The sequence below is a fragment of the Epinephelus moara genome, chromosome 13 (genome assembly GCF_006386435.1).
Source record: "Epinephelus moara isolate mb chromosome 13, YSFRI_EMoa_1.0, whole genome shotgun sequence".
In the NCBI taxonomy this organism is placed as follows: domain Eukaryota; kingdom Metazoa; phylum Chordata; class Actinopteri; order Perciformes; family Serranidae; genus Epinephelus; species Epinephelus moara.
Window position 1 is genome coordinate 19,600,019 of NC_065518.1, and position 25,664 is coordinate 19,625,682.

General features: G+C 39.4%; 2 protein-coding genes across 2 annotated transcripts in view; both read right to left on the reverse strand.

The window, feature by feature from the left end:
• Window positions 1-786: 786 nt before the first annotated feature.
• Window positions 787-11,956, reverse strand: LOC126400243 (alpha-tectorin-like). The gene is made up of 14 exons (XM_050060805.1): window positions 11,935-11,956; window positions 11,154-11,269; window positions 10,611-10,889; window positions 10,434-10,529; window positions 10,115-10,280; window positions 6,901-7,301; window positions 6,223-6,799; window positions 5,548-6,131; window positions 4,780-5,332; window positions 4,057-4,655; window positions 2,877-3,037; window positions 1,913-2,313; window positions 1,573-1,769; window positions 787-936 (listed from the first exon to the last, which is right to left on the reverse strand). Exons 1-14 carry the CDS (start codon window positions 11,954-11,956, stop codon window positions 787-789), a joined length of 4,302 nt encoding a protein of 1,433 aa, XP_049916762.1.
• An 11,238-nt stretch (window positions 11,957-23,194) lies between these two features.
• The window catches only part of LOC126399785 (chymotrypsin-like protease CTRL-1), a 10,308-nt gene continuing 7,838 nt past the window's right edge, over window positions 23,195-25,664 (reverse strand). The window contains exon 6 of the mRNA XM_050060045.1: window positions 23,195-24,585. Coding sequence (XP_049916002.1) covers window positions 24,244-24,585 — 342 coding nt within the window. The 3' untranslated portion in view covers window positions 23,195-24,243. The remainder of the gene's footprint in view (window positions 24,586-25,664) is intronic.

The following is a 25,664-nucleotide window of genomic DNA, read 5'->3' on the forward strand; positions in this document are numbered from 1 at the left end:
CTCAACACGGCAGCAGCATACTGTCTGCCCCTCCCACCCGCAAACCAAAACATTCCACGCCAGTGAGATGTGCTGGGAGACACGCTATACCAAGCTACATCATTACAAGATGGTTAGCAAAGCCATTACCAGTCCAGAAATTGAAGATCCTCCAATAACTTACAGGTCTGGTGCCACTTCACTTTTGCTGTGAATTGTAAGAACGATGGTGGGAATACCTCAAACATGTCAACTCATCTACGCCAATATCAGCCGAGTGTGTCAATCGGTGGAACTAGATGAAAACAAGAAGCAACACAAGCTACAAGCTAATGTTATCCCCGAAGCATTTAAGCAACCATTTCTAACTGATTCAGACAGGGCAAAAGAAATATCTGCGACAATTGGTACATTATTAGCTGCTGATATGAGACCCAACTCTGTTGTGAAAGACGCAGGCTTTATGAACATGCTTAATTGAGACCCATATGAGCCTATTTCAGACAGACTGTAATTCCTGCTTTGTACAAAAAAACCTTAAAAGCCCAAATTATGATGTGTCAAAAAACAAGGACATTTCTCTGGTATTTCAGAAATAGAAATACTTATTTTGTTTGTATTTGTATAACTACAATAGAGTGACACCACAGAACATGGGTCACTCAGGTATAGCTCCGTCATTGTTCAAAGTCAAAAACAGATAATTCTTCAAGATGTTAGTTTTGCTTTATCGAAAACATACCGAACCATGACGCCATCATGTCGTATAATACCAACCCCACACTGTGCAATCTAATCTGTTTAAGTTTAATCTGTTTCATCAAAACAGCCCAGCTGGCCGTTTCTGATGGTGCACTCTTGTGTAGAAGTGCAAGATGCAGCAGAACAGCGCAGGTCATTGGCAGCATGGCATTTACATTGCTGGGAGCAACCCTCTGTCCAGAAGGACTCACCAACCTGTAGCATGAGAGAAAAAGAGATGCATTTAAGTGATCAAATCAAGCATGTGCTACATTAATAAGACAAAAAGGCCTCTAAGGGGAAGATGGAACAGGTTAGTGAAATCGTTTTTGACCTTTCTGTGGCACACATTTGTAGTCGTGCCAGTTGTTTTTAATTGTTAAATGATAGTTACATAGCTACGTCATTGTTTTCTGCCAAGCTGTCACTTGGTCTACGTGTGGCTTTGCAAAACTGTTTCATGAATGTCAGTAATTTGAAAAAAACAGTCTTTAGCAGTAGATTGGAGCCAAGGAAAATAAACCCCTAGATGTGTTTCCTCTTTCTTTGTCTGACTTCTGTTGTAAATGCTACTGTGCTTTTTTATCTTTGCAAGCACATGGAACATGTTCATACATATCAGCCACATTCTACAGTAACACACATTTACATTACTTGTGGGCTGGGCTGTTTATATTAGGTATAATACTCAACCAAATTATTGCAAGCCGATTATTATAGATATAATAACTTTTAAAGAATAAATAATAATGGCATTGACAAGAGAAGAGAAGAGAAAGGAGAGGAAACAATGAAGGTGTCATGGGGTTTTAAAAATCTGGTGTTTTATTCATTTACAAGTTTAAGACTTACATTGTAGTAGAAGCTGTCATATTGACATCCACAGCTTTCCGCAGGGACGCAACTTGTTCCACTTCTGAGGAAACCTTCGTCACAGAAACATCCCTCTGAGCAACCCTGCTCACAACTGGCATCAATGCTGCTGGCACAGGTGTGACCACAGTCGGTACCACACAGCTCATAATGACTGTTGGCAGAACAGTCAAGTGCTTTATAAGTGAGAGAAAAAATAATTGATGTCAGTCAGTTAACTAACAGTGTACAAAGATGCAGTAGGTCAAGAGACTGTCTCAGAAAATACATCTCTGATTGTTTCTTAGGCTGTTAACAACACATTGATGGGTTGACTTACTGCAGGTGGTGTTCTGTCTCCAAGGGTAGATTCGAACATTAGCAGACTGACAGGCACTGACATATGCCTCAATGGCCCTACACAGGAGATCTTGGTCCTGGTTTCCCGACACACACACATCAAACGCACAGTCACTGAAATATGGCGCTGGGTCCACGTGCTCATGGCAGAAGCTGAGGGGGCCATCAGCTGCCTGAATCACGTCACATTGGGCTCTAGCAGGGAGGTCATTGGTGCATTGTGGACAGGAGGAGCCACACCCATCACTGCAGGTGTAGTTGCCTTCCACTTTCCAAGCTTTCCCAAACTCATCTGGAGTGGTGACCGTCGTTCCAGATCGGGTGTGGAACTCATCATTTGGATTTCCATTGAAGTTTCCACAGAGGCCACATGTTTTTCCACTGCATTGATGAAAATAGTTGAATACATCCAGAGTCAAAAATATGTTGATAGATTGAAATATTTCTGATAATACGATGTGAATTTCAAAAAAGTTAGGACACTGTGTAAGTAAGTTTTGAAAGTGGCATTCTTTGCCATTCTTGCTTGATACACAACTTCAGATGTCTAACAGTTCAGGGTCTCTGTTGCCATATTTTGCGCTTCATAATGCACCACACATGTCCAAAGGGAGACAGGCCTGGACTTCATGCAGGCCAGTCTACTACCTGCACTCATTTTACTACATACCACGTTGTTGTAACACATGCAGGATGTGGCTTGATACTGAAATGTGGTGCAGGCATCAAATTCACAATGAGTGTATATTTTTAGAAAACAAAGTTTATCAGTTTGAACATTAAATCTTGTCTTTGTGCTGTGTTCAATTGAATATAAGTAGAAAGGGATTTGCATATAATTGCATTCTGTTTTTATTTACGTTTTGCAAAGCATCCCAAACCTTTTGGAATTTGGGTTGTATTTATTTTCCAGACTACTATGGGCTACAATAAATGGCAGTTACCTGTAACTCGGTGGTACAGTGATAGATACTGTACTCCATCCATCGTATGTGACAGTCAGGCCAAAATCAGTACTGACAAACGTGCGAGATCCACTTGCATATATAAAAACTTCACCTCCATTCAAGAGAATGAGAGGTAAGTTTTTAGTCACTCCATTCACCTTTAACATTAGAAAAACAAAATTTGAAGAACAACCGTAGATTAGTAATTGTGTTGCAACAATAAGATACTCGACTTAACTTTGACTTGGTATTCATGACTTCAGACTTAACTTAGACTTGAGGCAGTTGACTTGAGAGGACTTTTTTTATTTAAGTGTTTCATATTTTCATATTCAAGTAAGAGTACTAAAACCACACGGTAAGAGTACTCTACACAAGTAAAAGTCCTGCATTAAAAATGTTACTGAAATAAAAGTATGTAGGTATGACAAAAAGGTACATAAGTATTAAAAGTATAAAACTGCCCCCTTTGTTAAAGTCTACTGTTATATATGATCTCATTACATGATTCTGACTCATGCATTAATGTAGAAGCAGGATTTTACTGGTTAAAGTGGAGCTCCTTTTGATTTTTTAGCTAATGGTTATTTTCATTTTGGATTAATCTGCTGATTATACCCTCCATTAGATTGTTTTGTTTGTAAAAAATCTGGAAACAGTGAGAAATGGCATCACAATGACCCAGAGCCCAAAGTAATATGTTCACAATGTTTGTTTTGTCCAGGCAACAGTTCAAACCTTAAAATCCCCACATTTGTAAAGCTGGACGCATGAAATGTTTTTGCATTAAAAATAACATAAATGATTATCAAAATCATTGCCAATTAATTTTCTGTCAGTTCATTATTTGACTCATAGTTCCAGCTGTACTTTTAAGTTTTCATATATTTTGTGTGAAAAAAATCTTAATTTGTAAAGTTACTTGTAACTAAAGCTGTAGAAATGTAGTAGAAGTTGACAGTAGCATGAGGGGAAAAAACCCTCTGATTTGTATTTACAGTACCTGAGTAAATGTATTTAATTACTTGCCTCGACTTGCTTGACCTATTGCAAGGATTTGACTCGCTTGATTCTCACCAAAGTGACTTGGGACTTGTTTGAGACTTAGGTTTAGAGACTTGGTTGTGACTTGCACATGTGTAATTTACTTCCACCTCTGTCAATCTGTGTAACTTACCTGTATCGTACTGTTGGCTTCCCTCGACATATGCACTTCATAGCCCCACACATTCACAAAAACGTCAGCTGTGACCGACACTGGCAGCCCTCTCCACAGCTCATTCTTAGCCTCCACTGAAAATTGATGGAGTTCATCAGTGGCATCACAAAGGGTCACTAGAATATAGCGGCAGGTTCCTTGGAAGTCATAGGCCTTGCCGTCAAAGGTGAGGTAGTGAGGATCATCAGAGGCAGTGCAGGTGCCATGAGGGTTGGGATGGCAGCCAAACTCACCCTCCACCACACGGCAGGACTCCTGGGGACCACAGGAGCTGGGGATACAGTGGACTGCCCCAGAAGTGCCATCACAGGTACACAAGCTTTGGCACTCCTCACCATCCGAGAACTGTTCACCACCTTGCCAATAGCGTCCCTGGTGAAAGCAACCACAATGTGTTGGTGGTATGCACTGGTTGTCATTGAGGACAAAACCATCATCACACTGGCAACCTTCCTGGCACACAGTGTCACAGGCAAAAGGGAAAGAGAGGCTGGGGCAGGTGGAGGGACAAGACGTTCCACAGACTTCATAATGGCTGTTTGGAGGGCAGTTTTGCTCTAGAGAAAAACAAAGGTATTCATTCAGCACAAGCATTAATATTATATCAAAGCCACTTACAACAAAGGGGACACATTAATATTATATCAAAGCCACTTACAACAAAGGGGACATAGTGCTTACCACAACCAGTTGCATCCCTCCAGTGTCCAAGGGCCACGCCCTGCTGTTGACACATTAGTGCATAATCTCGTAGGACCTCACATAATGTTGAAGCTGGATTTTTAGAGGCCCTCATGATCTCCACACATGCATCCACATGCTGACGTAGGTCCACCTTGGCCCAACACTGGGCAAATGGCCCATGAGGTGAGCCAATAATGCCACAGTAGTCAGTGGAATTGTAATGTGTTGTAGAATTCTGATTTACATTTTCCACACAGTGTGCAGCGAGGGAGCCATCTCGCCAACTGTCCCCAAAGTCCTGAGAGCTGTTGACCAGAATGCCATTGGGTGTGAGGAAGTCATCATGTGGGTGACCATTGTAATTACCACAGAGTCCACCCAGTGAACCACTGTAGATAACAGGTGCAGTGATGCGCACAAAGTGAGGCCAGACTGTCTGCACTGTTACACCGAAGGAGGTGCGAAGGATGATACTGTGAACACTGCTGTGGTAGATTTGGACTTGGTTGGATGCTGAGCTGAATGGAAGTCTGATCTGCTGACCATCAACCTGAAGGGCCAGTTAAACAACCAGTGTTAGATTTGATTGGTGACAAAAAATTTCAGTTTTCATCAAAATCATTTTTAGAACCCTCTTTTGGAGAAAGTGTTTCCTTTTAGGTGTAAAATAACATCACAACAGCAGGACAGAGATTATTCTATTTTTTCATAAAACTTTTGTCTTGAGTCACCACAAATTTATCCTGAAATATATCTGTGACTTACCCGAACTTTGCTGCTATCTGTCATTTCAATGGAGATTTTTATTCCCTGTGCCTCAAACTTTAGTACCCGGGCAAAACCCTGTTGGCCTCTGGGCACTTTTTCTGCTGTCACCACAAAATGTGGGTGACTAGACAGTCCCATTACTTTGGCCAGGGTCAATCGACACGCTCCAGGATACTGGTATGTCAGTCCATCAAATGTCTGATATGTTCCTGGGCCTCTTATCCAGCATGTTCCATAGTTGTTAGGTCTGCATCCTCTTTCACCTTCCTCCACCGTGCAAGACTCAAGTGGGCCACAAGCATGGGAACGGCAGGTCATGGAGCCAGATCTGCAGCTACAATGACTCTCACAGTCCTCGTCTAGTATTACAGTCTCACCGGACCGGTAGTAGCGACCTTCAAAGTTGCAGCCACACTCAGAATGAGGGACACAGACTCCAGCACTGAGAATGTAGCCTGAATCGCAGATGCAGCTCTCCTGGGCAGGGAGAGGACAGTTGTGGGTAGAATTGGGGTTGACGCAGGTAGCTGGACATCCTGTGCCTTGGGACTCAAAGTGGCTGTTGGCAGGGCAGGGGATTTCTAGACAAAACAAAACAACATTGATCTTTACGTAATGGACATTTTACCCAAAAGATTATTTGAAATAATGTTGATTGACGGACAGACATACCACAGAAGCCTTCTTTCCTCCAGCTTGGCAGCTGTATACCATTCTGTTGACACTGACTTGCATAAGCACTTAGTGCTTGGCACAGAATGGATTGGTACCATCCTCCCACACACAGATCAAACACACAACTCTCCACAAAGGCCTGAGGGGGAAGTCGTTCATGGCACGCAGCAAAAGGTCCAGAAGTACTCTGGAGGATACTGCAGTGGGCACTGTCATTGTATAACGCTTTCTGAGCCTCTGTGCAGGCAACACAGTCCAGACCTTCACAGTGCGGATCACAACCGGGCTCATCATCTCCTGATGCTTTCCAGCTGTTGGCAAAATCCACATCAGAACTCACAAGCTCGCCTTCACGGGTTCGAAAGTCATCCTCAGGATGATTGTTGAAGTTTCCACACAGGCCACATGTTGCATTCTGGTAAGTGTAGGGCACATTGATAGAGACATAATGGTCGACATCATAAGACACCTCCAAGCCGAAGTCAGTACTGACGACCACAGAAAAACCTGACTCATAAACCTGGACCTTGCCATTGCTAAGGGAGATGGGAGTGGCTGCAACATTTCCATTAACCTGTAAGCATAACAGCAACTATGTCAAAAGAAGCAAAATCATATTTGGAATCATTTGAAAAAAGTCAAAGTTTGAGTTTAAGTACAGTCAGAAACACTAACCTTAGCCTCACCACGACGTCCCTTGACTATCTCAATTGTTTCATCATAGACAAACACTTTTAGCAGTTGTGTCCAGGAAACATGAGTGCTGCCCCGGTGCTGGTTTTTGCCCTCTACTCTATAGTAAGGCAGCCCATGACCACATTGTTCTGAAAGAACATAGGTACAGGTGCCCTGGAAGTGAAACACTGTGCTATCAAAGGTGTGGTAATGTTGATCACCACTTAGGGTGCAGGTGCCTCTCTGCACCGTCTGGCAGGAGAACAGAAAGGCATCAGGTTGGCAGATATGGGAAAATGTGCAGGGTTGGCTTTGACATTGCAGGCCTGTTGAGGTGCAGATGCACCTCTGTGCACAGGTACTGTCAGTCCAGAATGAGTCGCCCAGCAGCACAGGTTCACCTTGAAAAGAATCAAAGGAATTGTTGATGAACAATTAGATACAAACCTCCTGTAAAACAATACTGTTTGAATTATTTGGAGAAGAACACCTCCGATGTAAGGAAGTGTTCAATCTACGCAGTAATGGAGAACAAACACACATATTAACCTACTTACAACTAATTTAATCATACACTTAAATTTTAAGGTTCCAGAGTGCAATATATCCTATTCAACTGCAGACACCATATTAAACATTCATTTGCTGAATAATTGTTTTTCGGTCTTGTGCTTGAATGTTTCAGTAGTGGTTGCCAGCAGTGCACATTATTGTAAAGTAATGTGTCTAAATTACAAAGAGTCACTTGTGGTCACCCTGTGTGTCTGATCCTACCATTGAAAATGCAGCCTGTTGATGCACGGTCTGTCCGGAAGGCCCACCGCCCTGGTACATTGACATTGCTGATCAGGTGGAAATCGCCTGTTGCACTGTCAGAGACTGATCCAGGGATGGAGAAATAATGAATGGAGTTGACTGTGTCGTAGCCAGCCTGGGGAAGAAATCACACTAAATTTGTATGGTTTTTTTTAACATTTTGTAAATTTAAAAATATGTCTCATATACCGCAATCACTATTCATTTTAGTTAAAGTAACTGAAAAACATTCTGTATTTCTTATTTGATCTGTCAAAACTTTGGTGATTCTGACCTGTACACTGCGATTTGTTGGAGCTATTATCCCAAAGTTCATCAGCACAAATGAGTACTTGCTTCCAGAGATCAAGACTGCTTGGGCAGTTGTGCACTGGGGAGAAAATGGTTAATAGTATTTCATAATATCAGATGTGTGTATTGTTTAGGGTGTTTCACTATTTAGCACAATCTGACTTACTGTTCCTGAATTAGGATAGTAGGGCATCTCATACCATGTTGCAATAAAGACCCAGTTGGCTTTAAATTTCAGTTTGGGGAAGTACTTGTTAATGTCCCATGTAGCTTGTTGGAGGACACCTCCGCTGGTGTATTGGTTGTAGTAGATCTGACCCATCTGTCTGTTGTCGAGATCTGCCCAGATTGGAGAGATGATGTCTCTTGTTCCATACATGGGAAACTTTCGAACTGTGTAAGACGTCCATGGATTGTCAAATGTCAAGTATCCATTCTGGTTGACCTGAAAACAAAAATTTAGGTACACCGATTCTTACTATCAAGGAATCAGGTGATGCTGATGATAGTCTTTGACTGAGTGTCAACAAATTTTGGCATATCTTCGCTTAAGAACATTCATACAGTATTGTCAGATGTAACTTAATATTAACTATATCTTTGAACAGTCACTTTTTGTGAATTTAAATTAAACATTATGTCTCTGTTCTGCAGTTTCACAACACATTGGAAGTTACTGTGTAACCAGGGGTTTCTCAAAGTCTATAAACATTTAATTGTAGTATCTGAGCAATATTTTTACATACATAAATCTGCTTGCAGGTATGCCCAAAATAGTCAAAAGGTTGTTTTAAGGGTATTGGAGGAGGACTTTCATCATCTGCAATATGGCTTGTAATTCCCAACATTGGGTAGAGGGGTCCTAGAAAGAACAAAATTAAACACTCACTAAAAAAGTACATTGAAGCTTGAAGATTGACCTTCTAGTGTTAAGTAGGCTTTTCAGGATCATCCCAATCACTCACTTCACTCATCCTTAATGCTCTTTGTTTGAGACTGCTCAGCAAGACAAAAGGTCAGAGTTAACTTAAACTTTGACACTTTTGAAACAACCTCTGACAGTTTTACATAACACTTTTTTTCCTATAGAAGTGATTTTAGATTTACAACAATGACCTAATGTCCAGATTTTACACATCATCATAAAGCTGACCCAATGGTGACACAAAGGTGTATCAGAAATCATTATCTTGAAATATTGTGCCAATATATACTGTATATATTTAAATAAATAAATGTAATCAAGCCATCATTGTATGCTTTAATTGTCATGACATAGCAATCAACTTCTATTCTAAATCATGTTAGCCAACAGCCACATTGATAATAATACAGTATTATTATTCATTAGAATAATATCATTGTAATGGTCACATGACCTTATGAATTGAAATTATTGTGTGGCTGGCATGTTAGGAAAGAAAAATCAAGATTTATCTATCTGGAGTTCAACTTACTTGGGCTGTTGGGAGTCACAATGCCTGTAAAATAAACAAAAAATGAAACAGAGATACACATGTAAATAAACAGATAAAACTAGAGCAGTTTTACTAACACTGTAAAATTGAGGTAAGGCTTATTGTCAAGGTGCAATTGAATTACAACAAAGGCTGTTAGATCTGCATCCTGTTTCCAACTTCTCCACCCTGCAAGACTCTAATGGGCCACAACCACAGGAGCAGGAAGTCATAAAGCCATAACTGCAGGTACAACATCTTCCAGAGTCCTCGTCTTGTATTATAGTCTCTCCAGAGTGGGAGAAGTAACCCTCAAAGGAAATACCGACCCTTAAAATAATAATAACCTATTAACCTGTAAGCACACCAGCAAGTGTGTTGAGTAGCAATATATATATTTGAATCATTGAAAAGAGTCAAACTGTAAGCATCAACATAGTCAGAATTTCTAATCTTATCCTCACCATGATGTCCCTTGATAAGCTCAGTGGTTTTATTGTAGACATACGCATGGACCAGTCATAGCCAGGAAACATGAGTGCTGCCTCGGTGCTCATTCTTGCCCTCCATTCTTTAGTTAGGCAACCCATGACCACATTGCTCTGAGAGAACATGAGTGCAGGTGGTTTGTTCACCATGTCTGATCTTACCGATAAAAGTGCAGCCTGCTGATCCATGGTCTATCCGGAAAGCCCATCGACCGGGGACATTGACGTTGCTGCTCAGGCGGAAATTTGAGTTACTACCTGTTGCACTGTCAGAGAATGATCCAGGGATGGAGAAATGATGAATCGAGTCAACTGTGTCATAGCCAGCCTGGGAAAAAAAATTCAAGCTAAATTTGTATGTTGTAAATTAAAACAAAAATGTCTCTAAGATTCTGCAATCACTCTATTCATTTGATTTACAGCAACTGGAAAAACATGCTGTAATTCTTAACTGATCTGTAATAACTTAAGTTATTCTGACCTGTACACTGTAATTTGTTGCAGCTATTATCCCATAGTTCATCAACACAAATGAGTACTGGCCACCAGAGATCAAGACTGCTTGGACTGTTGTTTGCTGGGGAAAAAAATAGTACTTCATTTTTTGATATGTGCATATCTTTCAGGGTGTTTTACCAATTAGAACAAGTTGACTTACTGTTCCTGTATTTGGATAGTAGGCCACCTCATACCATGTTGCAATAAAGACCCAGTTGGCTTTAAATTTCAGTCTTGGGAAATACTTGTTAATGTCCCGTGTAGCTTGTTGAAGGACACTGCCGCTGGTGTATTGGTTGTAGTAGATCTGACCCATCTTTCTGTTGTCGAGATCTGCCCAGAATGGAGAGATAATGTCTCTTGGTCCATACATAGGAAACCTCTGGGCTGTGTAAACCCTCCATGGATCATCAAATGTCAAGTATCCATTCTGGTTGACCTGAACACAAAAATTTAGATACACTAATTCTTACTATTAAGGAATCGGGTGATGCTGACGATAGTCTTTGTCAACTGCATTTCATTGAACTTTGGCAAATCTTCACTTGAGTATGTTCAAACAATATTGTCAGATGTGACTAAATATTGACTATATCTTTGAACAATCACTCTTTTGTGAATTAAATTTCAACATTATGTCTCTGTTCTGCAAAGTCTACAAACATTTGACGGTAGTATTTGAACAACGTTGTTTGTTACATACATAAATCTGCTTGTAGGTCTTCCCAAAATAGACAAAAGGTCGTTGTAAGGTTACTGGAGGAGGACTGTCATCATCTGATATATGGTTCGTAATTCCTGTTGTTGGGTAGAGGGGTCCTAGAAAAAAACAAAATTAAACATCAGCCTTTTCATGATCATCCCAATCACTCACTTACACTTGTTTAACGCTCTTTGTTTGAGACCACTCAGCTGTGGTTACTGACTTGCACCTTGTGTTCTTCTTGTTTGTGTGTTTGTTATGTGTATGTTATTCAGCCATTTTGCCTCAACTAAATATTTGACTTTTTAATTTTTGCAGTGTGCAGAGCATGTTTTGGATTGTATTTTTGTTCTAATATACACAACATAAAGAAATGCCAGAAACAAATAAACATAATTGAAACCATGAAGCACTTTGAAAACAAACACTACTGGTACTGTAGTTTTGAATAACTTAAAAAATGATCCATTGATATCCACACATTACACATCATTATACAGCTCACCTGATGGCGACATGAAAGTGTATCAAAAAATCACCTTGATTCATTGTGCATAAAAAAAAAATTGAAATTGAAATAATTTTATGCTTGAATTGTCATTAATTAATCAATTCTGTTCTAAATAATATTAGCCAACACCCACACTAATAATAATACTGCATAAATATTCATTAGAATAATATTGTTGAAATAGTCACATGACTTTATGAAATTGGCATGATTGTGTGGCTGGCATGTTAGGGAAAAAAAAAATCAAGATTTATCTCGAGTTCAACTTACTCGGGCTCCGGGGGGTCGCCATGCCTGTAAATAAAACAAAAATGAGCAGAAATACACGTGTAAATAAACAGATATGTCTTGAGAAATATCAGAAAGAACTTATGTAAAGCTTGTTGTGAACCATTGTTAAACTACAATTGAAATACAGAAATGAGACAACATACTGTACCCTGGTACTCTGGTACGAGAGTTCAGACCAGCCCTCATGTTTAAGTGGACAACATTAGCCTACTTGTTTACCTACAGAGCAGGTTTTAATAGGAATAGAGTGTTGTGAAGGTAATTAATTCAGCTATTAATGGTTTTCTTCCTAAAGCTTTTCATAGAAAACATGAAATTTTCTGGGTGACCCCAAACTTAGTGTAAACACAGAATTAATCAAACAGGTCTTTTTCCTGTTTTCCTATTGCTGTTATACTCACAACCTCCTTGGATGCTGAGGAGCAAGGCTGGCACTAGAAATGGAAAAATAGGCAACCGCATCTCTCTCAGAGGATTGAGCACAAACAAATGTGGAACCCCAATATCATCAGTCGACACAGGTTTAAGATGGAAAACTCAATCTTCAGTCGTTTGTCAGAGTGATGTAGAAGTCCCCTGGCCATCAGTTAGGACTCTCTGCATCTCTAAAACCCAGGGTACTTATACCTTTTTTAACGTTCCCTATATAGACTTCCTACATTATATCATAGGTAAGCCTAAGGCTAACCGCAGAGAGCTATATATTGCGGGAACTTTTGCTACCCCATTTCCGCTGGGAGAAATTAGGTTATGAGTCAATGTTTTGCTAATGGTTTTGCGGATCTATTAATCATGCCATCTATTTTAATTCAGTTACTTCCCTCTTTAATAGCCATCTGTACCTGCTCTGCATTCTCTGTGCTTCCCACTAGTTCTTTCACTTCCCTATGAGTCATTGCATGGAAACTTACCAAAAATTAAGAATTTTTCACAGTTCATGTAATGGGAAATAATTCTATTAAATTCATGGGACCTTGCAAAAATCATATCACTCCACTCCAGTTAATCTTTTTTTTTTATCTTTTACTCAATGGGTCATATGAAATATTGTTGATTGATGGACAGACATACCACAGAAGCCTTCTCTCCTTCAGCTTGGCAGCTGTATACCGTTCTGTTGACACTGACTTGCATACGCATTTAGTCTTCGGCATAGAATGGGTTGGTACTCTCCTCTCACACACAGATCCTACACACAACTCTCCACAAAGGCTTGTGGGGGAAGTTGTTCATGGCAAGCGGCAAAAGGTCCAGAACTGTTCTGGAGGATACCACAATGAGCACTGTCACTGTATAAAGCTTTCTGAGCCTCTGTGCAGGCAACACAGTCCAGACCTTCACACTACGGTTCACAACCGGGCTCATCATCTCCTGATGCTTGCCAACTGTTGGCAAAAACCACATCAGAACTCACAAGCTCACCTCGGCGGGTTTTAAAGTCATGCCTGGGATCATTATTGAAGTTTCCACACAGGCCACATGTTGCATTCTGGTAATTGTAGGGCACATGGATCCTGACATAATGATTTGTGTCATAAGACACCTCCAAGCCGAAGTCAATACTGACGATCACAGAAAAACCAGACTGGAACCTGGACCATGCCATTGCTAAGGGAGATTGGAGTGACCTCTCAAGCAAATGTCTCTATCACCACATTGTTTATGATGCCCTTAAATTCATCAATAGATATAAATGTTTCTAATTTAAATCTTTTTGTTTTTGATCCCTTACAGCTGTACTTGTTATGGTAAAAGTACTGCTCGGCAAGGTAAGATTTTTTTTTTCTTTTACGTTTTTTCTTAATGCTCTTTTTTCCTGTGTTTAAACTCTTAGTGAATCCGAGCTCTTTGTTCTGTTCTGCCTGAAACACGTTCATCAGAGTTCATTCTACACATGAAGCTACAGACTGGTCCAGCTTATGTTTAATGGCTAAAGTTATATGTGTCACGCAATTCATCACACAACTTCTTGGCAGTGACTATTTAGATAAGTATATGGAAGATCTGAAGTCTAAAATGATAAAGAGGAAATCTGCCCTGAACTGTCTTAAAAAAGACAAGATTCACTTAGCTTTTCTACAGGAAATGCATTTACATAATGTGAAGCCATACATTTTTTTAGGGAATGGGTTGGTCAGATTTACCTTTCATCACACTCAACAAATGAGAGGAGTGTGATTCTCTAAATTCATAATAAAAAAAAAATCTTCCCTTTACTGCCACAGCTTCTCGTAAGGACACTGAAGGAAGATATATTTAGCAATGGGTGCTACATGGTAAACATATTTTGACAAGAAATGTCTATTCCTCTTATGTCAAGATGAAGCCTTTTACTTAGTGAGCTGAAATGGACTGCACCAATATGACTGAAGGGGATGACTTTAACTGTACCAGTGATGGACAGACCTCTGTCTCAAGCAATTCAATTCAAAAAGGCTGTCTTAAGTAATGATGAGTTTTTCTGTGTCCACTGTAAAAGTTGTGGATGGTACCAATGGAGCCGTTCCGTACTGTCCCCATATTTGGTCACCCCTCTGTTGGGGTACCTAGCACACAGATCTGGTACTAAAACGTGTAGCTGTGAACACTGCAGTCTGTTGATTGGTCAGTAGCGGGTGGTCACTCTGCTCAGGGCTGAGTTGTGGCTGGTTTGGAAGCTTATGTAACCACTGTTCATACTGTGGAGAGTTTTATTGGTACACTGTAACTATAAAATGAAAGGATGTTTTGCTGCCTCTTGCAGCAGCTGGAGTCTGAGAAAAAAATAATGAGCTGGCGACGTGAATCCATCAGCACACCTTAAATTTCACTGTGACAACTTTGACCATTACTTCAGATTTTAAAAGACATACACTTTTAGCATTGAGTGAATCTTTAAGCGTATAAATATATAAATTTAGACCAGGATGGCATATATCTCAATCCTCACTTTGAGAAAAAAAAAAGCGTTGTGGAGCGTTGTTCCTGTGGGCTCCAGCAACACTAAACCCCTGAGCTTGCCTGAGAAGGACTACATGCACAAACCCGCTATTTTTAAATATCCCATGGAGAGAGACTCTCACTGCAGCCTGTTCTGAAAATGTCGGCGTGCAGCCTCCTTCTGTGGACGATAAATGAGGTGCAGACTTCCATCTGTGTTACCAGTGATGAGGAAATACAGTGAGTGCTGGACAGAGCAGTGAGTGACAACAACCCCGCCCACATTTAAGAGGACAGTTTGTGGTGGAAACGCTAGGGTCTAGGTACCATGTCTGAAGGGTTACTTTTGGTTCCAAAGGTACCATACTGAAAGTGTTTGGTGGAAATGAGGCTTATGTGTATAAGAAAGCCAGTTTGCCAGAGTTTTTAAATGGCTCTCACTTGCTAGAGAAATTTTCTCTGGATCACAAAGGGCAAAAGCATTTTATATCTGAATTTTACTCTGAGATATTAAATTTGAACTTGCATGGTTAAAAACATCTTGGTTGCTCAAATACATGACAGATGATGGTGTGTGGATTGCATCCCAGAATCTAAATCTGCAATAGACATCAACAGTTACAATATAATATCCTACACAGTATCTATATGCCACCATATATTTTCAGTAAGTAAGGATTTCTACCAAATTGTCCCAAATGTGAAACTCATGCAGACACTAGGTTGCATTGCTTTTCAGAAAGCATTAAAATTCAGTTATTCTTGAGGGCAGTATGCGCAAACATCAGTACAGCAATATGTCAACAGGTGTAAGCAAAACCACTTCTATGTCTGCTTGTAAATGTCCCTAAATCACTTAACATGAGGAAATAATTCAATTGCCTTTAATGCAGGCGAGGTAAGCCATTATTGTGAAGTGGGTGGCGGATGACTGTCCTTTTGTTTCTATGTGGAAATCTTTGGTCTCTAAGGTTGTGACTCTGGAAAGAAAAGGACAATAAATCGATGGAAGATCTCATCTTTTTCTGCAGAAATGGAAGAAACGGTTGGAATCTCTGGGATTTAAATACAATCTGGACTTACACAGATAAAAACTAAACACTGTCAAACAATGTCTGAATTGTGGACATTGGATTTGAATCCAATCGACGTACATAATAACTATTGTGCTTCTTAATATGTAAATGCAATGCCTCCTTTTTTATGGACCAGCCTTGTAATGCTACGTAATGTCATGGATTGTAATAAATAATGTCTAAATAATGGGTTGTTGCCACTCACTGCTCCACCCAGCACTCACTGTATTTCCTCATTACCAGCGACACAGAGGGAAGTCTGCACCTCGTTTATTGTCCACAGAACACACATCGGGGTGGAACTCCACCGTACATGATACAGAGAGCAGAGGAGAATTGTAATTGGCGACATGTAGAGACAGAAATGACATGCCGTTGTGTAAATAAGATAAATAACATGAGGCTATTTAGTTTGTTTTAATAAAAGAACAAGGTATAGACCTTTTCTATAGGAAAGGTAACCTTAAATGACTTCAGTTGTGATCTCTGTTGCCCTCTAATATAATGGAAGGGGAAACACTGTACCATCCACAACTTCTCACAGTGGAAACAGAAAAGAAGCGTACCGTATGCATGACACACCTAGTTGCCAATTTATTAGGCATGCATAGCTGAGACTAATACAATACCATTACAATAATAGCAGACAATATTAAAAAACAACAATACTAAAGACGTGTGACAAATCCTACTTTCATGAAGGTTATAAATGTTCAGTGTTTGTGGTTTTAGAGAGATGTTAATTTTAAGGATGTAGTTTTTGGTGCTATTGGACTGTACAGAGTAGGGATAGACCGATATGGATTTTTTAGGGCCGATGCCGATACCGATTTTTTTCCATCGCCCTTAGCCGATGACCGATTATGGACTGCCGATTTTCTTGAGCCGATATTTGGGGCCGATACTGCTTTTGCTCCCTCAATTTACATCAAAAAAATGACACAATGATAACAAATATTACAGGTCTCAAGTTTAAAATAAGAAACATTTATTGAACAGTAAAACTGTATGGAAAGTTGAGGTAGAACAGGTAGAATATTATTATTATTATTATACATTCAAATAAAAAAAGAGTTCAGTGCTCTTAAATCTTCCAGTAATGTCTTTAATGCCGATGCCGATACAAGTAAAAAACTCAAATTATCGGCCCGATATATCGGCCGGCCGATGTATCGGTCTATCCTTAGTACAGAGAAGTATTTCTATTACCTAACTATTTAAGTTGTTACAGAAGTAGCATTAAACAAGTGGGATTAATATTTTGACTGCACACATGGTCTTGAAAGTTAATCTGTTCTCAGCTGAAAGTTTTTTTTTTGCCCAATATGCTGAACTTGTTTATAATTACTTGCTTATACTTAACCATGATGTGATTGATATCGTGCCAGTAACAAACTATTAGATTGACAGCCACAGTGTGCTACAGGGACACACCCTCACCCTCAGACATCCCTTAGAGGCAACCTGCTCCCGAGTGGCATCGGTGAAGCTGGCACAGGTGCACATGCTTCATCATGGTTGTCAATTGTTATTTATATTTATATCCTGCATGCTTTTCTCAGCACATGCAGAGGAGTAACACCAGCTGAGCATGCAGTTCCACAAACTAATTTCCTGGTTGATAACCTGAATGCAGCACTTGTTAAGAGTTTTGGCATGACACTTTTTCCTAGTTGAACCAATAAAGTGAGACGAAGTGTAACCATGTACAATAAGAAACAAAAACACACAATAGGAGTGACACACTCTGTTGAACATAGAGCTGCATTTGCAACAAAACCTGATAGCGAGCAATAAAATGATAAACAGTTAAATAAAACTACTCATTGTTTGACAGTTATCACATTTTCTACTATCATTCCTATTTGTAAATATTCAGGCTGACCTCTTTCTTCCTCTGGAGCTTGCCACATTTCCAACTGACTGCTGGATGCATCTGTTTGTTCTTACACCATTAAACAACTCAATTTCTACCTATTGTAAGAATTTACATATGAACATATTTGTGTTGAATTTATTGTATAAATCATAATAATTATAAAAAAGCACTAATAAAACAACGCTAAACTTTATTTATACAGCATTTTTTTAAACAGTTTTAATAAAGTGTTACATATGAAAATCAAGATGAAGCAAGTCAGCACAATACAAATTAATTCAAATCAATCCAAAAATACTATAGAGAATGAAGTAGAATAATATACATAACATATGACAATATGAAATGGATGAATAGGTTGAAATAAACAAATACAGATTAAACATATTAGAACTAAAGGAAAACAAATATGACATTAATAAAAGGCCAGTATATGATACAGGATACTGAAAATGCCTTCACATGATAAGAAATTTGCTCTTCACTCACCACGAGGTACAGCGCAGAACACAGCGCAAACACACATTTAAGCTAATTTCAACAGAAGGACCTGGCAATTGCTATTCAAATCAGATGCTTGTGATATGAAGTGTAGCCTTTGTCACTGTCTGTCTGACATAGCTAACATATAAAAACAGCTATGCTAACTTTAGCATTGTATTGGACTGTTGCGAGAGTTTTTCTTCTGTCACTCTCTAACGTTACCTCCTCTGCTTGTCACTACTTGCTTCTGGCTACGTTACATACAGCTGTTAGCTCCGTGGTTGCGCTTTGAACATCAGCAGCAACTGAGGTCAAATTTAAGGTAGCTTTTAACCCTACAAAATAACTTTATCACATTTGCCTAACTTGTAACTATATTCACACAGTAGTAAATGAGATAGATGATCTGTGAAAATAAAAATCATGTTCTTTGTAGCGCTTTAAATGACCTTACTGTGTGTAAATGAAAACAACCAATCAGAGCCAAGGAGTCTCTAACACAGTTGTCAATCATGTCAATCATGGCTCATGAACTGTGGTCAAACTAGGCGGTGCTGATCAAACATTAATCAAGATTCAGTGACTGTATTGCCTGTGTCTCCCCTCATATGTTTTCAGAAACATATTTTAGTATACTGTTTAGCTGTAAAATGAGAAAATTGGTTTTGCTGGTGGGCGGTGCTTTCTCATTTTACAGCTAAACAGTACAGTAAAATATGTTCCTGAAAACATTTATGTAGTGGCTATCCTTAGTCTGCATTGTTTTCATCTTCGTCTTAATTCACTTTCATAAATAACCACATCTTAAGGAGACTGCTTTACGCATTGAGTCGGCTCGGTAGCGACACCAACGAACTAACGGTAAAACATACGTGATGCTCCGCTATTCTCGTTTATTTTCTCAAACTGAACATTTCACAATAAAAGCTTTACTTCCTGTTCGTTACATATGTACGGTAGCTGCACAGGACCAATATAAAGATCGGCAGAGGTCAAAATAAACAGGAACAAAGTAACCTCACATATTTAACAACTTCTTCCAACATAACACTAAATATTTCTCTCTGTCATACCATCTAAAAATAAACAAACTTATCACTAATAAATGGCACTTGCAGATTGAGTTGAGAAGTTTGATCAGTTTGACTGCAGCTCTCTGAATGATTGACATGATTGACAGCTACGTTGGAGACTCGGTTCTGACTGGTTGTTTTTGATGCACTGTGGTAGATTCTGGCAAAAGCCATTAGAGGCACTAGGAGTGGGGGACATGATTTTTTTTTTACAGTCTCTCTCATATACTTATTTCAGAATATAATGACAGTTTCAGCAAATAGGACACAAGTTATTTTCATAAAAGTTACCAACAGTAGCTTTAAATCTGTTCTTCTTCCTGTCAAACCTGACTAGTATGATTGTATTGACAAAGACAATACATTTCCTTCTTGTACAATGGCTGTTTGGGTAAGGGTGTCTGCTCTGTAATACCAGTTTATGATGTACTGATTATCAAATGATCAATACTTTTATGTGTTTGAATATCTAGTGCAAAGGATTTCAAGAAACCTTCTGGTAATCAGGTCAGTCCGTTTTAACAGGAACACACCAGGAAGGATAATCAAAATATTTGCTTGTTGCTCACTGACAGCTTTTTTGAAAATCTTTTAATCTGCTTCCTTACCGTACCTCTGACCATTGAAAACAACTCTGGGAAAAACAACCTGCAACATGACCTGAGCCACGAGCAAAGGCAGACAACAGAGGGGTGGAGATTTTCCAGGTTTTATGAGCCAAAAGAAATCTACAGCACGAGAGTGAATTAAATAACCTTTACTGCACTCACATTTCAGCTTTTTCTTTAACTTACTGAGGCAAATTAAGAGTTTTCATAATCAAGGTTGCAGGGAAAGTTAAGAGTGTGTGAACATTATGATTCACTTTCTTTTTTCTTTTTCTTTTTTAAGTAACAATCATGTGACATACAGGAATCGTGCAGCTGCAGACATCTTATCTGTGACAGTTCCAGCTAGTGTTGCAATCAGACACATCTTCCTTATGGTTCAGTGCCATATGAATGTTTGAAATTCTCTGCAGTAAAGAATGTTTTAAGATGATGAAGTATCTGTGATGGCTGCACATGAAAGACAGCCTACCAGAGTAAGGCTCCTCTGGAAACTTGTTATATTTGCAGAATTAAGGAATTGATTTATTAACACAGAAAACACAGGATTTGAAGCTGTTGGTCTTTTAGATACAAGAAATAGTCTGTCAAACTATCCAGCCAACAGTAACAGTCAACTTACAATGTCAGTAATGTACAATTTTCAAAATAAATGAAGACAAACTTTTAATCCATGGTGAGGTCCTTTGTACTTTGTTCCTTTATTCTCCCCACAAAGACGGCCCTTGTTGATACTGCAGACGTTTCTGGAGAGCTGTGAAACAGGTGTACTACATCGTCCTATTGTCAATATTACCCTATATTATTTGTACCCTGTAACACTAAATATGTGATAAAATGTATTAAATCATGTACCATACATACACTACTACTATTACAAAATTAACGTGGTATTAAGCATTGTATCAAAGTATTAGAAAATGATGATGTCAACTTGCTTTAGATTTATAGGATTAAACAGCTTTGAAGGACCAGAGTGTAGGATGTAATGACATCTAGTGGTGAGATTTCAGAATGCAATCCCTTTCCAAGCATGTAGAGAACCTATGGTGGCCTTCTGGTAATGTAAAAATGCAATTTGTTTTGTACTACTGTGGAAAATGGGGGTGCATCGTAGTAAGCACTGTAGAGGAGGACCCGCTCCCTGTGTAGATATGAAGGGCACATTCTAAGGCAGGGGTGTCATTTTCATTCAGGGGCCACATACAGCCCAGTTTGATCTCAAATGGGCCAAACCGGTAAAACCACTACTTAATAACCTCTAAGTAACAACCCCTTCAGATGTTTCCTGTTTTTAGTGTAAAGCTCATTCTGAAAACATTCATCCATTTACAAAACTAATGATAAACAGCTTGTGATATCCTAAGAAAAATATGAACAAATTCAACAGTATGTCTCAGTTTTTCCACATTCAATCAGTCTACTACTCGCTGTCATTACATGTGCATTGTTTTTCATAATTTTCCACTAAAGAGGAAGCTATTGAAGAAGCAGGTTAAGTCATCCCCTGCCTTACAACCCATTTACAGTCTGAAGTTTTGTCAGTGCCTCAGCAGCAGGGTTCCACCATATTGTTTTAAGGATAGAAGTCTGATACAAATTCGTTTGTACTGAAACTGCTGGTTGACAATGTTTTGCACAATGCTCAATATCTTTCAGGATGAGTACAGAAAGTATTCATTGTTATTCCAGAGAGCTGTATTCTGGCCAGAGTGAAAAAGACTTTTTATGTTAAGTATCTACTCACTGTTTAACTTGTTCTTGAAACCTCTTAGCCTTCACATGTGCCTCAACATTAGGTGTGCAAAGTCATCTAGCAGGCCGGATTGGACCCTTTGGCAGGCCGGTTCTGGCCATATGTTTGACACCCCTTTTCAAGGTTATGAAAACACATGAATCTTAGTTTCAGGTTATTATACACTAATGAAAACATGATTATATTGATTTGATTTGATTTCTTTATTTAATCAATCAATCAATCAATTTTATTTATAAAGCCCAATATCACAAATCATAATTTGCCTCACAGGGCTTTACAGCATACGACATCCCTCTGTCCTTATGACCCTTAAGTGTCATGCTTCAAAGAAGCCCAGCCCTTATGGGCTTATAAGACACTTTATCTCAAAAACAGAAACAATGATCAAACATACAAGTTGGAAACAACCAAGATACAAAACAGATGTACAATAATACAGATGTACAATAGTAGAACATAAACACAATAGTCCTCATGATTAGGACAGTGAACCCTAATCTTATAATTATGTTCCATTTCTGCCCTAGATCCTACACACTGCTCCTTTAAGTGCATTTTGATGCAGCTGATAACACAAATGGCTTCATAACATTAAGATGAATTCAAAGAGGATTTATGTATAGTTAGATATATAAAATAGGCCTTCTGCAGAGCTTCTCAAAGTCTCAATCAAGTTCTGCATCCCTACCCAACGACAAGTCTGTTCTGAATACAATATGTTACAAAGTGTATCATTTACTATTTTGAAACAGATTGTCAGTTGATCAAAAAATTGTTAATGACCTTAAATAAACAGTGTAGTTAAAGATCTTTAACAGCATTCCTCTCCCCAGATGAATGTGGTTTGAATGCTGCTTATATCTGTATCGCTGACATTGTTGTCATGGCGGCGCCAATTGCTATCCTGGAAATCCAGAGTTCTCGGAAGAGCACAATTTGAATTTGCTCAGCGAGTCACTCTGGCAATCAGTAATGATGCTCATTACCCATGCCGTTGGAGCCGAGCTGCACCAATCACATCGGTCTATCTGATATAGGCCGGCCAGAGGCGAGCTAAAGTCCGGAATCAGTCAGTAAACATTGCGAGATGGCTACGGATGAACACCAGTTGTTTGAAACGGCTTTGGCCGCTACAATGAACGAGTTAGACTTGGCTTTTTCACTAAAAGAGGAACAGAAGACGGCGCTCGAATCTTTCCTTTGCAAGAAGGACGTTTTTGCTGTTTTGCCGACCGGATACGGCAAGAGTCTAATCTACCAGTTAGCTCCGCTGGTAGCTAAGCTCTGGATACGTCACCCCGTGTATTGTTCTGATTGGTCGTAGTGTTATCCAATTGCGTGCAGTGATATTTTCAAATGCATGCTCGGTGTTGCCCCTTGAGTTGGGCCATTTGCATTACTCATAGCCAGACCCTAAATCTTTCTAGATTTGGGTCTTACTCATAGCCAGACCCTAAATCTTTCTAGATTTGGGTCTGGATTTCCAGGCTAGCTAACTGCTGGGGTTTTGTCTCAAGACACTGTATGAGCAGTCTGTTCTCAGACAATATTGTCTGACTCTTCCCACATTCTCCACGTTGAGAATGAGCTTTTACCTTCGGACAGACAATACAGGATGCCCAAATTTTAACTGAACCGTTTTAAAAATTCATTTGTGCCAACCTCAGTTAAGATTTTAAATGTCCCTTGATGCTTAAGTGTTGTGTTGTGTTTTGCTTATGGTGCTCTGTTGTGTGCTGGTGTTATGTGCAGTCCATGAGTGGCTGATGTGCAATACTGTTATGTGTAGTATGTGTTTCTATGTTTTTTTATGGTATATGCTTTTTATTTCTTCTGGACTATTATTGTAAAGCAGCAATACTTGTGCAGCTCCTGAGTCCAGGACAAATTTCCCTACAGGGACATAAAAGTATATCGTATCGTATCGTATTGCATTGCATCCCATGGCATGACATTTTGTCGTGTCGTGTCGTGTCATGTCGTGTCGTGTCATGTGTCTGTGCTGCTGAGTTCACTCATTAACATTACACCACAGAATTTGTTTTCTCTAGTACACAATTGTACACAAGAGTAGGACGGGTCCTCACAGCACATCCTGTCACCAAAGAGAGGAAGATGTTGAAATGTACAAAGAAAGGAAAAGCTGACTGAGAAAACTGAGTACTCAAAGAGGAGTTGACAGATGAATTTGCAGTCTAAACCAGCCAATCACTCCATGCTCCTGACCTTGAATAAAAACCAGATGCAGACCTTTTAAGAGTTAAGTTTGAGAACTCCTGGCATGTAGGAAAGAATTAAATTAAGTGAAAAATTACCTTACAGGTTTAACAGAGACAAAGCCATGCTCCAAAGCTAGTAGTGACACTATTACCATATAAACTCAGCTATATCATTATGTTATACGTAAGTTCAGTCTTTGTAAAATGATTTAAAAGACAAAGATAACCCAACACAACAGAAGAAATTTAAGAGTTGTTAGCACAAAACTGTACTATAGAGCTTCAATGAGCTGCAGGAGCACTGTCACCAAGATGACAACAAATGTAAGCTCAGTTACAACAGTTGATGCTGTGGCAGTCATATTTGGAGCTGCTGTGGTTTCGTTTGAGCTGCGACACATAAAGCTGTCATCTGAATCTGTGCCACTGGAGGTGAATGTCACAAAGTTGACATTCGCCCCCGCCACTTGTTCCATGATCCAAGCCTGGAATTCGGAGACTCGGGCATAGACTTCAGGGAAATCACCCAGAGCACAAGGTTCTCCAAAACTGGTAATGCCAGTCTGGACCCACTGTGAGTTTTGTTTGCATTGCAGAGGTCCACCAGAGTCCCCCTGAAAAAAGACACAAAACATGATCAGTTAATTAACACTAACATGAGTAGAATTAGACTGGAGTAGTCTTACCTCACCAAGTGCAGTGACAGTAACATTTTGGTAGCATAAATATAAAAGTTTACATTGGTGGCCTCCCAAAGTCTCTTATTTAATATTTCTTCGCTCCTCACTTGAACCAGAAGTTGTTGTGATGCACCATTTAGAAAGCCATCCCAAAACTCTTATTCCGGCTGTTAGGAGCTAGAAGCGATGAGCAAGAATACACGAGAGCAGCTTTCATGCAAGTCTTTTATCAGCCAACATGCCACCCCAATTGGATATCAGTTGTTGATTGGACACACACAGTGCTGCAGCTGATCGGACTGAACTGATGCATCACAACATCACTGGAGTTTCATACCAGTGTGAAGCTAGATAACAGATTTAACTGAAGTATATCACTCCCAGGTTTTTATCTTTTATTTGTTTTCTGATTGACCATCTGGTTAAAAATCTGAACAACAAAAGAAGAACAAACTGTCTTCATTTAGACAGATTTTTCTTTTTACGATCTGTTATTTCTGTTATCTGTTAGTGTTTCAAAAACACAATAATCATATTCATATAATCAAGACCAGCCTAATACAGGGAAGATACACCTGTTGCACACCTGGCGGCACAAGCAGGTACTTAAGTGCTTGGCAGCTGAGCTTGAGCCGAAGAAGGTAACCATCAACACCATGCCTCTCAAACCGGATAAACAGGATAAGTTCCAATGGTCTGCATTATTCGTCTGGGAGGGAGAAAAATAAGTAACATGCCTCTTGCCTTCCAATTGGGGGTCAACAGTTTTGGAAAGCTCTTGACCTCTACTACCATAACCGAGGGTAATCCAACAGGGGGCGCCACTGTGTGGGGTCAAAACCCAGAAAAAACACAATGTCACCCTCTAAATAATATGAAAGATCAAATTTGACCAAAAATATGTGTTTTCCACTCTCAAAAAGCTCTGGAGAGCCTCCATGCTTCCTTCAATTTTCAATTTCAATTTTATTTATAAAGCCCAATATCACAAATCACAATTTGCCTCACAGGGC

Bases quoted from the DNA above. Each gene is read 5' to 3' on its own strand.
- LOC126400243 (XM_050060805.1), bottom strand. From the start codon at position 11,956: ATGGCGACCCCCCGGAGCCCGA. The intron at 10,281-10,433 runs GTCAGAATAACT...TTTTTTTCCCAG, and splicing joins CAACAAATTACAGTGTACAG to GCTGGCTATGACACAGTTGA. The intron at 1,770-1,912 runs GTAAGTCAACCC...TCACTTATAAAG, and splicing joins GAGACAGAACACCACCTGCA to CACTTGACTGTTCTGCCAAC.